The sequence below is a fragment of the Giraffa tippelskirchi genome, chromosome 2, assembly GCF_054371585.1.
Source record: "Giraffa tippelskirchi isolate mGirTip1 chromosome 2, T2T-mGirTip1v1.2.pri, whole genome shotgun sequence".
Classification (NCBI taxonomy): Eukaryota; Metazoa; Chordata; class Mammalia; order Artiodactyla; family Giraffidae; genus Giraffa; species Giraffa tippelskirchi.
In genome coordinates, this window is record NC_137276.1 from 104,413,615 (window position 1) to 104,429,090 (window position 15,476).

The window sequence follows — 15,476 nt, forward strand, 5'->3', positions numbered from 1 at the left end:
CCTACTGGTCATCTGTACATCTTCTTTGGAGAGTGTCTATTAAGGTCTTCTACCCATTTTTCAATTAAGTTGTCTGTATATTTTGGAGATTAAGCCCTTGTCAGTTGCATTATTTGCAAATATTTTCTCCCATTTTGTATGTTGTCTTTTTTTTTTAATTTCCTTTCCTGAGAAAAAGCTTGTAAATTTGGTTAGGTTCCATTTGTTTATTTTTGTTTTTATTTCTATTGCCTTGGGAGACCAACCTAAGAAGACATTTATATGATTTACGTCAGAGAACGTTTTGCCTATGCTCAATGAGCCTCATTCTTAATAACACACAAGCAAGGGTTTGGTTGCATAACCAGTTTCCAATTATGCCTTTGTAACAAGGAATATAGATTCTTACTGAACCTAGGCAAATAACTATATTGTCATAAAAAGTAAAAAGATTCAATTAGAATTTTTGAATTCTGGAGGAATCAGGTAGACAGAATGTTATTTACAAATGTTTGATTTCAATGTACAAAAGCAGCGTATACTACAATGTCAAAATTTATGAAATACTTAAGAGCAAAAACAGAGGGCTTCCTTACATATCCAGAAAATAAAACATTAAATAACATTAACAATATTCCAAACAAAAACTACAATTATACCTCATTGATTCATTCTGTTCTATGTAATTAACTCTTAATTCCACTGGATCTGAGTTTAGAAGTCTCAAGAATCCATCTACATCTCAACTAGAATTTTGGAAATTCTGACTCAGTCCAGTCATGTGGTCTCTAACTGATGCTATCAGAAACCTATACTTCGCAGCACTTGACGTATAATCCTTTTCTGTGGCTCTCTGAGCAGTCATTCTACATAATAGATTAAGCATGATGGCTTGTAGCTGATTACAAAGGCTTTCAGGGAAGCTAAGAAAAATATCTCTGTGTGACAAAAGACTTAAAATGACTGTGGTTAATTCATTATTGTCAATTTTCAAATTTGAAAGACTTGATGAGAATTATGACAAGAATAAAGCACCTGGCAAGAAATGTGGTTATACATGCTAACAAAGAGCTAGTAGAAAAAGAAATTAAGAAAACAATTCCATTGCAATTGCAGCAAAAAGTAAAATATCTAAGAATAAATTGGACCAAAGAGGTGAAATACCTATGCACTGAGAACTGTAAGACATTGTTGGAAGAAACTGAATAAGATACAAATAAATTGAAAGATATTCTGTGTTCATGGACTGGAAGAATTAATGTGGAATCTATAAATTCTTTGATCAAATTTAGGAAGTTTTTAGCCATTATAGTTTCAAATATTATTTCTGCCCCATTTTTTCTCATCTCCCCTTCTGACAGTCTAACTTCATATATGTTAAGTCTTTTGCCATTATCCTATATTTCCTTGAGGCTTTTTTTTTTAAACTTGTCTCTCTCTAGTCTTCAAATTGTATAATTTCTGCTTGTCTATCTTCAAGTTTACTAACTTTTTCCTCTGTCATCTTTATTTTGCATTCAGTCTAGTGACACTTAAATTTCAGATATTGTATTTTTTTTACATTCTAGAATGTCCCATTTGTTTGCTGTTTACAGTTTTTATTTCTCTGCTGATATTTCCAATTGTTTCATCATTGTAAGAATATTTTCCTTTACATCTTTGAGTATAGTCTTAATGTTGCTGCTGCTGCTAAGTCACTTCAGTCGTGTCCGACTCTGCGACGCTATAGATAGCAGCCCACCAGGCTCCCCCATCCCTGGGATTCTCCAGCCAAGAACACTGGAGTGGGTTGCCATTTCCTTCTCCAGTGCATGAAAGTGAAAAGTGAAAGGGAAGTCGCTCAGTTGTGTCCAACTCCTAGCGACCCCATAGATAGCAGCCCACCAGGCTCCTCCGTCCATGGGATTTTCCAAGCAAGAGTACTGGAGTGAGTTGCCACTGCCTTCTCCAATAGTCTTAATAGCTGCTTTAAAAATTCCTTGTCTGCTAATTCCAACATCTGGCTTCTTTCTGGATTCAGTCTCTATTTATTGTTTTTTCTTTGGGGGGATGGGTCACATTTTCCTTGTTCTTTATACTTCAAGGGTTTTGCATACTTGGACATAGTGAATATTGTGTTGTGCAGACTGTATTTTGTTACATTCCTCTGAAAAATGTTGATTTTTTTTGGCTTCAGTAGGGCATTTACTTTGTTGTTCTCAGACTGCAAACACTATGTTTCTAGTAGCAGCTTAAATCTGAGTTGAGTTCTTTTTTCTTTATCTGAAACCAGTCACATGCACACATTGTTCTGGTCTCAGGTGAAGATTTTAGCAGGGTTTATAAACAGAATTTGGGGGCTCTCTCCATTTGCCTCTCTCCTGTCCAAGATTCTGTCTTGATTTTCCAGGGGCTGTGGTTGCCCCAAATTCAGGTTTTTTTAATTTTTCAGACAAGAAAAAAAAAAACCTGTGAATTTGCTGTTGTGGTTTTATGTTTCTCACAAGATTTGCTTACTTTAAGGTTTAAGCCCTGAGAATGGCAACTCACTCGGTGCTATTCCTACTTTCTTAAAAAATATTTTTTAAAAATTACTGCTCAGTAGTGTTAACTATATTTACATTGCAGTGCAAAAGATCTCCAGAACTTTTCATTTTGTAAGACTGAAAGTCTTATATTCATAAAACTCCCCATTTCTCCTTATTCTCAGTCCCTAGTAACCACCATTTTTATTTTTGTTTCTATGAATTTTTCCATTTTAGATTCCTCATGTGAGTGAAATCAAATGGTAGCTGTCTTTTTGTGACTGGCTTGTGTCATGATTTCCTTTCCTTCTCTTTTTTAAGGCTGAATAACATTCTATTATATATTCCATTCACCCACTGATGGTATTTGGATTGTCTCCACTTCTTAGCTTTTGTTAATAATGTGGCTGTGAGCATGAGGTACAAATCATTCTCATCATTCAAGTGTCAACTTCCTCTTGAATCATCTAGCTTTGGTTCATTCTCTTGTTTTTCCTTTACTTATGTCTTATAGAAAATTTATTTTTTAATTTCACCTAGAGTTTATAGTCAGTGTCTGTTAGAGTGTCTGTAGAAGATTACTTTCCTATACCAGAATTAGAGTTGTCAGTGAAATTAGATTTTAGTGAAGATTGAGACATGTTATTTATAATAATAAAACAATAATTCAAAGAAAACTTGAAATGAAGGGCATAAACAAAAAAAAGCCAGAATATCAGCTTTCAGAGGGATTAAAGCTACAGAGGTATTAAAGACCAAAAGCGATAATGAAGTAAAAGAGGTATTATATAAAGAAAAATGGTAAAAATATATGAAGAAAATATAGTAGTCATGGCTCTTTGTGGATCATAGTACATGGCAGTCAAATACATAAACCAGAAACCCCTAGAGAAAACTTGTTAAAAACACATCTTTCAATACATACATTGCATTTCTTACATATTGGGTACTCTTTTAAGCATACAAACAAATATAATTAGCAAAATTAATTTTCAAAAATCTTAAAATTAAAAAAATTTCTTCCAGTTTTATTGGGATATAATTGACATATAGCCCTAGAATTTAATGTATACAGCATAATCACTTATATGCATCATGAAATGAACCACAGTAAGTTTAGCAAACATCCATTATCTTGTATAGATACCAAATTGAAGAACTAGAAAAGAAATTGTTTTCCTTGTGTGAGAATTCTTAGGATTTACTCTTTTAACATTTTTCATATATAACTTACAGCTGTGTTAATTGTATTATCATGCTGTATAGTACATCTCTAGTTCTTATATATCTTGTCACTGGAAATTTGTACCTTTTGTCCATCATCATCCAGTTCACTTCTTCCCACTCCCCGCCCCTGGTAAGCACATTTTTTTTCCTATGAATTTGTTTATTTGTTTTTGAAGTATAATTAACCAATAACAGTACATTAGTTTCCATTGTACAACATAGTGACTCACTATTTCAGGATGTTTCAAAATGATCACCATAATAAATCTAGCTACCATACAAAGATATTACATAATTGTTGACTGTATTCCCTATATTGTACGTTTCATAACAGTGATTCATTTATTTTGTAACTTAAAGTTTGTATGTCTTAATCTCCCTCAGTTATTTATATCCTCCCTCCATCCTTCTCCACTCTGGCAACCACTATGTACTTATGACTCTGTTTCTGATTGGTTATGTTTGTTCATTGTTTTGCTTTTTAGATTCCATATATGAATGATACCATACAGTACTTGCCTTTTTCTGTCTGACTTATTTCAGTTAGCATAATACCCTCTAGGTCCATCCATGTACTTGCAAGTTCCATTCTTTTATATGTATGTGTTGTGTGTTAGTTGCTCAGTCATGTCCAACTCTTTGCGACCCCACAGACTGTAGCCTGCTGGGCTTCTCTGTCCATGGGATTCTCCAGGCAAGAATACTGGAGTCAATCACCATTCCCTTCTCCAGAGGATCTTCCCGACCCAGGGATCAAACCTGGTCTCATGCATAGAAGGCAAATTCTTTACCATTTGGGCTACAGGGGAAAAGTTCTAATTCTTTTTATATGACTGAGTAATATTTCACATATATATGGAATATATATATATAATATCTTCTTTATTTACTCATCTATTTAAGGACGCTTAGGTTGCTTTGATATCTTCGCCATTGTAAATAATGCTGCAATGAACATTGAAGTGCATATATTTTTTTCAGATTAGTGTTTCCATTTTCTTCAGATAAATACCCAGGAGTACCACTGATGGATAGTATGGCAGTTCTGTCTTTAATTTTTTGAGGACTCTCCACAATTTCTTCCCCAGTAGCTGTAACAATTTGTATTTTTATCAATGGTGCATGAGGGTTCTCTTTTCTCCATATTCTCACCAATACTTGTTATATGTTGTCTTTTTTTTTTTTTTTTAACTTTACAATATTGTGGCGGTTTTTGCCATACATTCACATGAATCAGCCATGGGTGTATATGTGTTCCCCATGCTGAACCTCCTCCCCGCCTCCCTCCCCATCCCATCCCTCAGGGTCATCCCAGTGCACCAGGCTTGAGCACTCTGTCTCATGCATCCAACCTGGACTGGCGATCTGTTTCACATATGATAATACAGATGTTTCAATGCTATTCTCTCAGATCATCCCACCCTTGCTTTCTCCCAGAGGGTCCAAAAGTGTTCTTTACATCTGTGTCTCTTTTGCTGTCTCGCATATACAGTTATCGTTACCATCTTTATAAATTCCATATATATGCATTAATATACTGTATTGGTGTTTTTCTTTCTGACTTACTTCACTCTATATAATAGGCTCCAGTTTCATCCACCTCATTAGAACTGATTCAAATTAATAGGCTCCAGTTTCATCCACCTCATTAGAACTGATTCAAATGCATTCTTTTCAATAGCTGAGTAATATTCCATTGTGTATATGTACCACCGCTTTCTTATCCATTCGTCTGCCAATGGACATCTAGGTTGCTTCCATGTCCTGGCTATTGTACACAGTGCTGCGATGAACATTGGGGTACACGTGTCTCTTTTCAATTCTGATTTCCTCAGTGTGTATGCCCAGCAGTGGGATTGCTGGGTCTTACGGCAGTTCTATTTCCAGTTTTTTAAGGAATCTCTGCACTGTTCTCCATAGTGGCTGTACTAATTTACATTCCCACCAACAGTGTTAGAGGGTTCCTTTTTCTCTGCACCCTCTCCAGCATTTATTGTTTGTAGACTTTTTGATAGCACCCATTCTGACCAGTGTGAGATGGTACCTCATTGTGGTTTTGATTTGCATTTCTCTGATAATGAGCGATGTTGAGCATCTTTTCATGTGTTTGTTAGCCATCAGTATGTCTTCTTTGGAGAAATGTCTGTTTAGTTCTTTGGCCCAGTTTTTGATTGGGTCGTTTATTTTTCTGGAATTAAGCTGAAGGAGCTGCTTGTATATTTTTGAAATTAATTCTTCATCAGTTCCTTCATTTGCTATTATTTTCTCCCATTCTGAAGGCTCTCTTTTCACCTTGCTTATAGTTTCCTTCATTGTGCAAAAGCTTTTAAGTTTAATTAGGTCCCATTTGTTTATTTTTGCTTTTATTTCCATTGCTCTGGGAGGTGGGTCATACAGGATCCTGCTATGATTTATGTCAGAGAGTGTTTTGCCTATGTTTTCCTCTAGGAGTTTTATAGTTTCTGGTCTTACATTTAGATCTTTAATCCATTTTGAGTTTATTTTTGTGCATGGTGTTAGAAAGTGTTCTAGTTTCATTCTTTTACAAGTGGTTGACCAGTTTTCCCAGCACCACTTGTTAAAGAGATTGTCTTTTCTCCATTGTATATTCTTGCCTCCTTTGTCAAAGATAAGGTGTCCATAGGTGCGTGGATTTATCTCTGGGCTTTCTATTTTTTCCACTGATCTATATTTCTGTCTTTGTGCCAGTACCATACTGTCCTGATGACTGTAGCTTTGTAGTATAGTCTGAAGTCAGGCAGGTTGATTCCTCTAGTTCCATTCTTCTTTCTCAAGATTGCTTTGGCTATTCAAGGTTTTTTCTATTTCCATACAAATTGTGAAATTATTTGTTCTAGTTCTGTGAAAAATACCATTGGTAGCTTGATAAGGATTGCATTGAATCTATAGATTGCTTTGGGTAGTATACTCATTTTCACTATATTGATTCTTCTGATCCATGAACATGGTGTATTTCTCCATCTATTTGTGTCATTTTTGATTTCCTTCATCAGTGTTTTATATTTTTCTATATATAGGTCTTTTTGTTTCTTTAGGTAGATTTATTCCTAAGTGTTCTCCATCTCTATAATTTTGTCATTTCAATAATGTTACATAAATGCAACCATACAGTATGTAACACTTTTGAAAACTGAAGTATAGATGATTTTCAATGTTTTAGGGGTACAGTAAGTGATTCAACTATTCATACAGATATTACATATATATGTATATTCTCTTTTTCAGATTCTTTCCCATTATAGGTTATTACAAGGTATTGAATATATTTATTTCCTTGTGCAATACGTAGGTCCTTGTTGTTTATCTGTTTTATACATAGCATTGTGTATCTGTTAATCTCAGATTCCTAATTATCCCCCCCTTTCCCTTTGGTAACCACAAGTTCATTTTCCATGTCTGCGAGTCTATGTCAGTTTTGTAAATAAGTTTATTTGTATCATAATTTAGAGTCCACATATAAACAATATCATATGATGTTTGTCTTTCTCTGTCTGACTGACTTCACTTAGTATGATAATCCATAGGTCCATCCACATTAATACAAATGGCATTATTTCATTCTTTTTTATGGCTGAGTAATATTCCATATATACACACACATATACCACATCTTTAGCCATTCAGCTGTTGATGGACATTTAGGTTGCTTCCATGTCTTGGTGACTATAAATAATGCTGCTACAGTGGCCCAGATGGTAAAGAACCTGAAAGAACCTGCTTGCAATGCAGGAGACCAGGGTTCAATCCCTGGGTTGGGAAGATTCCCTGAAGAAGGAAATGGCAACAAACTCCAGTATTCTTGCCTGGAGAATTCCATGGACAGAGGAGCCTGGTGGGCTACAGTCATGGGGTCGCAAAGAGTCGGACATGACTGAGTGATTGAACTTGAATACACTTATATGAATTAAAAATATTTATTTGTTTTATTATTATTTACTTGGCTGCTTGGTGTCTTAGTTTCATCACACAGGATCTTTTGTTGTGGTGTGTGGACTCTCTAGTTGTGGAGTATGGGCTGTGTGGTACGTGGTACTACTCAATAGTTGCAGTGCACCCAGGCTTAGTCGCTACACAGCATGTGGGATCTTAGCTCCTCGACCAGGGATTGAACCCGCATCCCCAGCATTGCAAGGCAGATTCTTAACCGCTGGACCATCAGGGAAGTCTCCTGTTTATATGTAATTTGGCTATATAAAATTTGAACAGACAAATAAAATAGATAAAATCCCTGATCAGTTGAGGCATTACTTAGAAATCTTTCAGTTATACCTAGATCAATTTCTGTTATGAATTTGGGTGGGAAAATAATGTCTTAGAAAACTGTATCTAGCAGTGGATTACAGGTAATTAATTAAAGCAGAAGTTTTTCTATTGGCATAGTTCATTACATGAACTTATTAATGGAGAAAAACTGTAAGATTCTGTCTATAAGTACCAAGAAGATATTTGATATAATTAATCAGATATTCCTAGTTAAAAATAGACATGGATTAAAATATAAGCAGAAGGAAACTGATTAAATGTGATAAAAACCAGTTGTCAAGAGGAAACTATCATAATGAACCATGAAATACTGAAGCATTTCTATTAAAATCAAAAGGCAATAGGCATGCCCGTCACCACCATGTTATTAAACACTGTTTTAGAAACTGTGGCTATTGGGCTTCCCTGGTAGCTCAGATGGTAAAGAATCTGCCTGCAATGCAGGAGACCCTGGTTTTAATTCCTGGGTTGTTAAGATCCCCTGGAGAAAGGATAGGATACTCACTCCAGTATTCTTGGGCCTCATTGGTGGCTCAGATGCCAAAGAATCCACCTGCAATGTGGGAACCTGGGTTTGATCCCTTGGTTGGGAAGATCCCCTGGAGAAGGGAACAGATACACCACTCTAGTATTCTTGCCTGGAGAATCCCATGGACAGAGGAGCCATGGACATATTATTAAACATTGTTTTAGAAGCTGTAGTTATTACAATAAAGTAAGAAAATGAAATATTTCATATATCTGTAATATATGATATATAAAAAATATCTTCATTTGTGTATGATGTAAATGTATACTTAGAAATTTCAACAGACTCCAGTAAAATTCATTAGAATTAATAACATAGAGTTTCTGGATTAAAGAATGGAAAAATTAGTAACTTCTACTTATATCAATTATAATGGATGAGAAATTAAAATGTAAAAAACAAATCCCATTCACAATGGTGATAAAAATCTTTAAAATGTTTAGGAGTAAATTTACCTGAAGGATACCAACAAATACTAAAGTTATGGGGAGAGTCTGATGCCCTAGGTGAGATGACTTAACAACAAGAAGTGAAAATTTCTAAACTAATAAGTACATTTAGTGGTATTTCAAAGAAAAGCCTATTTAAAAATTGTTGACACTGGGAAAAATGATCTTAAAATGTACTGGAATAATACATGTCTGAGAAGAGGCAAAAAATTTTGAAAAAGGAGACTTTGTAGCAGCTTGCCTTTCTGAATAATAAAATTCATGTTAAAACTACAGTGGTAAAAGCTATATATTGGCATGGGAACGTGTAAATACATCCAAGGGAAAAAATAAATACATCCTTGGATATGTTTATATATTTATATATAGACTAGTGTGTTAACAGATCTAAATGTATATATAGAATTTTACAAATGACAATGCTGCTGCTGCTGCTAAGTCGCTTCAGTCGTGTCCGACTCTGTGCGACCCCATAGACGGCAGCCCACGGGGCTCCCCCGTCCCTGGGATTCTCCAGGCAAGAATACTGGAGTGGGTTGCCATTTCCTTCTCCAATGCATGAAAGTGAAAAGTGAAAGTGAAGCCGCTCAGTCGTGTCCGACCCCTAGCGACCCCATAGACTGCAGCCTACTAGGCTCCTCCGTCCATGGGATTTTCCAGGCAAGAGTACTGGAGTGGGTTGCCATTGCCTTCTCCGACAAATGACAATAATAACATCTTAATTGAAAGGGCAATGGTGGTATATAAATGTTACAGGCATAATTTGTCATCTATCGGGAAGAAAACAGAGACCTGCTTTATATTATACACAAAATTAGATTTCACGTTGATTAAATTACTAGATGTTAATAATTAATATAAAATGACTACGTGTCAGAAAATAAAAGTTAGATGCGTGCGTGTTAAGTTGCTTCAGTCATGTCTGACTCTTTGCGACCCCATGGTCTATAGCTTGCCAGGCTCCTCTGCCCATGGGATTCTCCAGGCAAGAATACTGGAGTTATGCCTTGCCCTCTTCCTGGCCCAGGGATCAAATCCTGTCTCTTAGGTCTCCTGCATTTGCAGGCAGGTTCTTTACCACTCTCCTGGAGAAGCAAATGGCAACCCACTCCAGTACTCTTCCTTGGAAAATTCCATGGATGGAGGAGCCTAGTAGGCTACAGTCTATGGGGTTGCAAGGAGTTGGACATGACTGAAAGACTTCACTCTCTCTCTCTCTTTACCACTAGTGCCACCTAGGAAGCCCCCAAATTAGATAAATTTGTGTATATAAAAAGCTACAAAACAAAAAATTTCTTTTTTTTAAAAGTGATTTAGCATGCATTTATTCAGTTTAGTATAGTGTTGTTTGCAGAGGCACAAACATGTAAACTTTCTGAATAGCCCATCAGTTGGGAAATATATGAATAAGTTATTATATTTTTAACAATAATCAAATATTAATAGGAACGAGTTACAACCATATGAATTAATCTGGACAAATGCCCATGAAATACTAAGCTAAGGAATCAAGTTGTGCATACTATGTACCTATTTATTGTTTTTAAAAAACACAAAAATGAAACAAAAATAGCCTATGTATATGTTAAGATAGAGTTGAATACATATAAAGATTTTAATATTGAGTATTGTAGGAGCGTGGGATTGGAAGGTATGTTTATGGCCCAATTTGTTCCCATGAACTTGAAGTGCCTTTGGAATAAAAACCACCAAATCTTTATGCATTAGTATATGATATTTGTTTCTCTCTTTCTGACTTATGTTACTCTGTATGTCAGTCTCTAGGTCCATCCACATCTCGCATGTGGATGTGGAATCTAGAAGAATGGTCTAGATGAACCTATTTGCAAAGCAGAACTAGAGACAGACGTAGAGAACAAACACATGGATACCAAAGGAGGAAGGGAAGTGGAATGAATTGGGAGATTGGAATTGACACATACACACGCAAGCTATCTGTAAAATAGATAACTAATGAGACTGGGCTTCCCTGGGGGCTCAGACGGTAAAGAACCTGCCTGCAAAGCAGGAGACCTGGGTTCAACCTCTAGGTTGGGAAGATCCCCTGGAGAAGGGAATGGCTACCCACTCCAGTATTCTTGCCTGGAGAATTCCATGGACAGAGAATCCTGGCGGCGGGCTACAGTCCATGGGTTCAAAAAGAGTCGGACATGACTGAGTGACTAATACACTCACAGACGTGCACAAAGAGAACCTACTCTATAACACAGGGAACTCTGCTCAATGTTATGTGGCAGCCTGGATGGGAGGGGAGTTTGGGGGAGAATGGATGCATGTGTATGTATGGCTGAGTCACTCTGCTGTGCACCTGAAACTATCACAACATTTTAATTAGCTCTACTCCAATATAAAATAAAAAGTTTAAAAAAATCACCGAATTCTACCCTCACTCCACTTTTACTAAGGTATAATTGAAATATAACATTGTATGAATTTAAGGGGTGCAACACAATTACTTGATATATGTAGATATGTGAATTAATCACCACAGTAAGTTTATTTAATATCTGTTACCTCACATAGTTACAATTTACTGCTGGTGAGGAAAATAAACTAGTACTTTAAAAGGCTGGAAACCATCGGATAGGTCAGGAAAACATAAAGTAGAAGGTGTATCCTAGCCCTGCCCCTAACTTGCAGTGTGACAATTTTTGCCTTTCTTGTTTCTTAGGTGTGAGTGGTGGTGACTATCTACTGATTTAGGTTACAGCGTCATAGTGAAGATAAAATGAGGGGTGAAGACAAACATAGTTTGGAGACTTAAAAGGTGTTGAAATGCAAGCCATTATCCTCAAGAAAACTCTCAAACATTCTCAATTTCTGTGATGCAGGTGACAAAGTCGCCTGAGGAAGCATCTTCCCTTCCTGACGGTGATGTGGCAGGAGAGGCTCAGAGCACCACAGAGGTAAGAGTTGGTGTCTTGAACCATCTTCCAGGAAACCTGTTTACATAGAATGTCTAGTAGATTCTAGTTTTCCCATATCTGTTTGTCTGGCTACCTCATCCATCCATCCATCTATCTATCTATCATCTATCTATCCAACCATCCATCTATCTATCACATCTATCTGTCTAGTTATCCATTCATCCATCATATCTATCTATTCATCAATCTATCTATATATCTATCCATCTATGCATCCATCACATCTATCTATCTATCATTTCTCTATGTATCTATTAATCATCTATCATTTATCTCTATCATCTATCTTTTTTAATCTATAAAATTATAATGCCTCCTTCCACATAAGCAATAGAAACCAAATACAAATAGAAATACAAATAGAATAGAAAACAAATATAGAATCCTTTGAACTTCTCTTCACAAGCCTTAAATGGATGAATTAACTCCTATTAGGGTCTTTATGACTGTACCATGCATGTGAGTCAGGTCTGTTCACTGACACTGATAGATCCAATTAGCAATGTTGAGGGTTGGTGATCCTATACTCTAGGAATTAAGTGACTAGTAAATAGAGATCTATCTTTGCTTCCTTTATATACTGTATCTAAATAAGGAAACCATAACACCTATGGCCTGGTGTTGTCTTGGAAGCTTATCCAAGGTTGGTGATACCATGGGTTTCCCTTGTGATCAGGGAACAGAGAAGGCTGAAGAAAGTGGAGAACACGAGGCACAAAAAGAGGGTGATGAAGATGCGGGTGACCTCGCCGGATCCCAAGAGAAGAATGTGAGTGTTTGCTTTTCTCATTGTAGTTTCACTGGATTCAGTTCTATTCAATGACCATTTATTGAGCTCTGACCAGATGCTGGGAATCTTTCTGGGCACACAACAGTGAGCTCAAAAGTGAGGACTGAGGGATTAGCCAGGAGGCAGCAGGTAATTTTCACCTAACATGTTAACTGCTGTGTGTGAGGTGGGTGAGGGCTAAAAGGAAGCCAGAGGAAGGGCCTGAACTCAGGCCTGGAGTGACAGGCTACACAAGGCTTGTCATTGTGTTGTTAGGGTTAGGTTGGGTTCATGTTCTTTCAGAAACAAGGGACCTTACGCCTTGTTCACAAGTATTGATGAACTCCTACCATACTTGTTGACTTAAAAAAAATTCACAATGTGAGAGTTGTGAATTAAGCTTTATTTGGGGCAAAATGAGGACTATAGCCTGGGAGACAGCATTTCAGTTAGCTCTGAGAAACTGCTTCAAAGAGGTACGGGGAAGGTCAGTATATATGATTTTTGTGAAGGAGGAGTACATGCAATCAAGCACACATATTTTGCAGAAGGTTTCTGGTAGTCTTGAGGAGCAGTCATCACTATGAAGGATTTTGATGCTTTTCTAGATATGAGGAGATGCAAGAATTGGGCTCATAAAATCTAGTCCTGAAAATATCTATCTGAGGACTTGTTCTGCCAATTCCTCCCAGGGCACAGAGAGCCTTGTTCCTGATCTCCACCCTGAACTCCTTCCTGGGGGTGTTGAAGGTCAGCAGCTGCAGTGGCTCATGGTTTAATCCTAGTAGAGGTAGATGGCAAGTGACAATTTGTAGTTGACATACTCCACCAAGAGGATTTGTGGGAAGCCAGCAGGAGCTGAGGATAAGAGGGGCTGTGTGGGGGGGATTTGAGGCCTCCAATTTGAGGCCAATCAGAGGAACTTCAGGACTCAGCTGATGCAAGGCTACTTCTAAAAGGTTCCAATGCAGGGGCTGCAGGGTAAAGGGCCAAGTGGAGATTGTGGTTCTGGAAGCACCAAGCTAAGATAATGGGGGATCAGATGGGCTACTTATTCAAGGAATTCTGAAAATGTGGCTGGAAGCCAGGCAAAGGAGAGACCCTGGTGCCAAGGAAGCCTGAATGGGCAGGGTAGAAATCAGGAGGATTTCAATGGGTTTCTGCTTTGGGCCATTTCTAGCAAAGATTATTTACCAAAGCCCAGTGGTTTGCATCTGCCCCTATTTATTGATTCCAGGAGAGGTGTGAACAGCTCTTAAGATCGTTGGACCCTTGTTCCCAGCAGAGAGACTGTGACTGGGAACAGGACCAAGACTGACAGCCTTGCTATGGAAAATGTGAGATGGCATCAATTTATCTTTATCTCAAGGAATTTAAATTTGGGAGTAACCAGGGCAGTAAATTCCCTTATGTTTGAACACTGCTATTTCAGTGTTGATAATTTAAGACCCTTTGACATTTATGTTTTGAAGAAAGACCAAATCTTCTTCAGTCTTTGCTGAGAAGTTAGGTAGGGTTTCATGGCAGCCTGTATAATTCAGAAATAATCAATTAAACATGAAATGGAGTGACCATTTAATTATCTTGGAGATTATAAAAATCTTTAAAAACATTTTATAATCTGACTTTGCATGGATTGCCTAATACACTGGTACAGAATTATTGATTTATACATTGAAATTCAGTTTGCTCTTTTTAAAGCAGAGAAACAAAGGAAAGAAACATTACACCCCACTCCCTTTCTCTCATGAGACCTAAGAGGAAGAAAGCATCTTGAGGCCAGAGCCTGCTGGCTTCAGCTTCCCAGCTTCTCAGTTGCTGGGCTGGTTAGTTCAGTGAAGTGATAAGACATTCAGCCTGGGGATTCTCTTGTTAATATTTTCTAAAATTGTGAGCACTTTGCAAAATAAATTACAATCTTGTGGATCCCCATAGGAACTAAAAACATTGTTTTGGTATTTTTGTGTAGGCTGTGGTGAAGGAATGACTTAGTTTAGAAGACATTTTTATTTTAGATGAATTAATGTTAATAATTAATTAACATCAATGTTAATTATCAATTCTTTAATAATATTTATTCTACCCTAGTGGCTCAGATGGTTAAGAATCAGCCTGCAATGTAAGAGACCTGGGTTCAATCCCTGGGTCGGGAAGACCCCCTAGAGAAGGGAATGGCAACCCCTCCTCACCTCTCTCAGTCCAGTATTCTTGCCTGGAGAATTCCAAGGACAGAGGATCCTGGTGGGCTACATAGTCCATGGGGTTGCAAAGAGTTGGACATGATTGAGTGACTAACAATTTTTCATTCTACACAAAGAAAGATTTTGACTTTTTCTCATTTAACAAGGGATGCATGCCCTATGACTTACTGTAATTCAGTTAAATAAGGGAGAAAACCATGATCTGTCAGAGAACATTAAAAATGACATAATAACATGATTAGCTTTGGGATTGAATACACAGAAAACTTGATTAAAATTTTAAACACAGACAAAAGTGATCTGATATTTAGAATGATTGCATTTTGTGTTTCAAGAACCTTCTGTCTGTTTTTCTGGTTTGGGGTTGTTTTTCAAGGTTGAGATGGCTGTCTCAGCTCTTTGTCATCACGTCTTTCCCAGCTGTGCACCCAGGCTTACACAGGCTTATCTGTGATGAGCAGAAAGGCCAATTAGATCACTGTGTTCTACCTTTGTAACATGGATTTTTAAAGTATCAGTCACGTGTAGTAGGTTCTTCTAGATGTCACAATTCAGATAAATCCAAGGCTTTTAGGTAAAAACCCTG

General features: G+C 37.1%; 1 protein-coding gene across 2 annotated transcripts in view; it reads left to right on the forward strand.

Annotated features, from left to right (window-relative positions):
* SH3BGR (SH3 domain binding glutamate rich protein) overlaps nt 1-15,476 on the forward strand; it is a 59,626-nt gene that overhangs the window by 21,268 nt on the left and 22,882 nt on the right. For both annotated transcript variants that reach the window (XM_081569954.1, XM_081569955.1), the window contains exons 4-5: nt 11,825-11,899; nt 12,597-12,689. In XM_081569954.1, the coding sequence (XP_081426080.1) occupies nt 11,825-11,899; nt 12,597-12,689 (168 nt within the window). The remainder of the gene's footprint in view (nt 1-11,824; nt 11,900-12,596; nt 12,690-15,476) is intronic.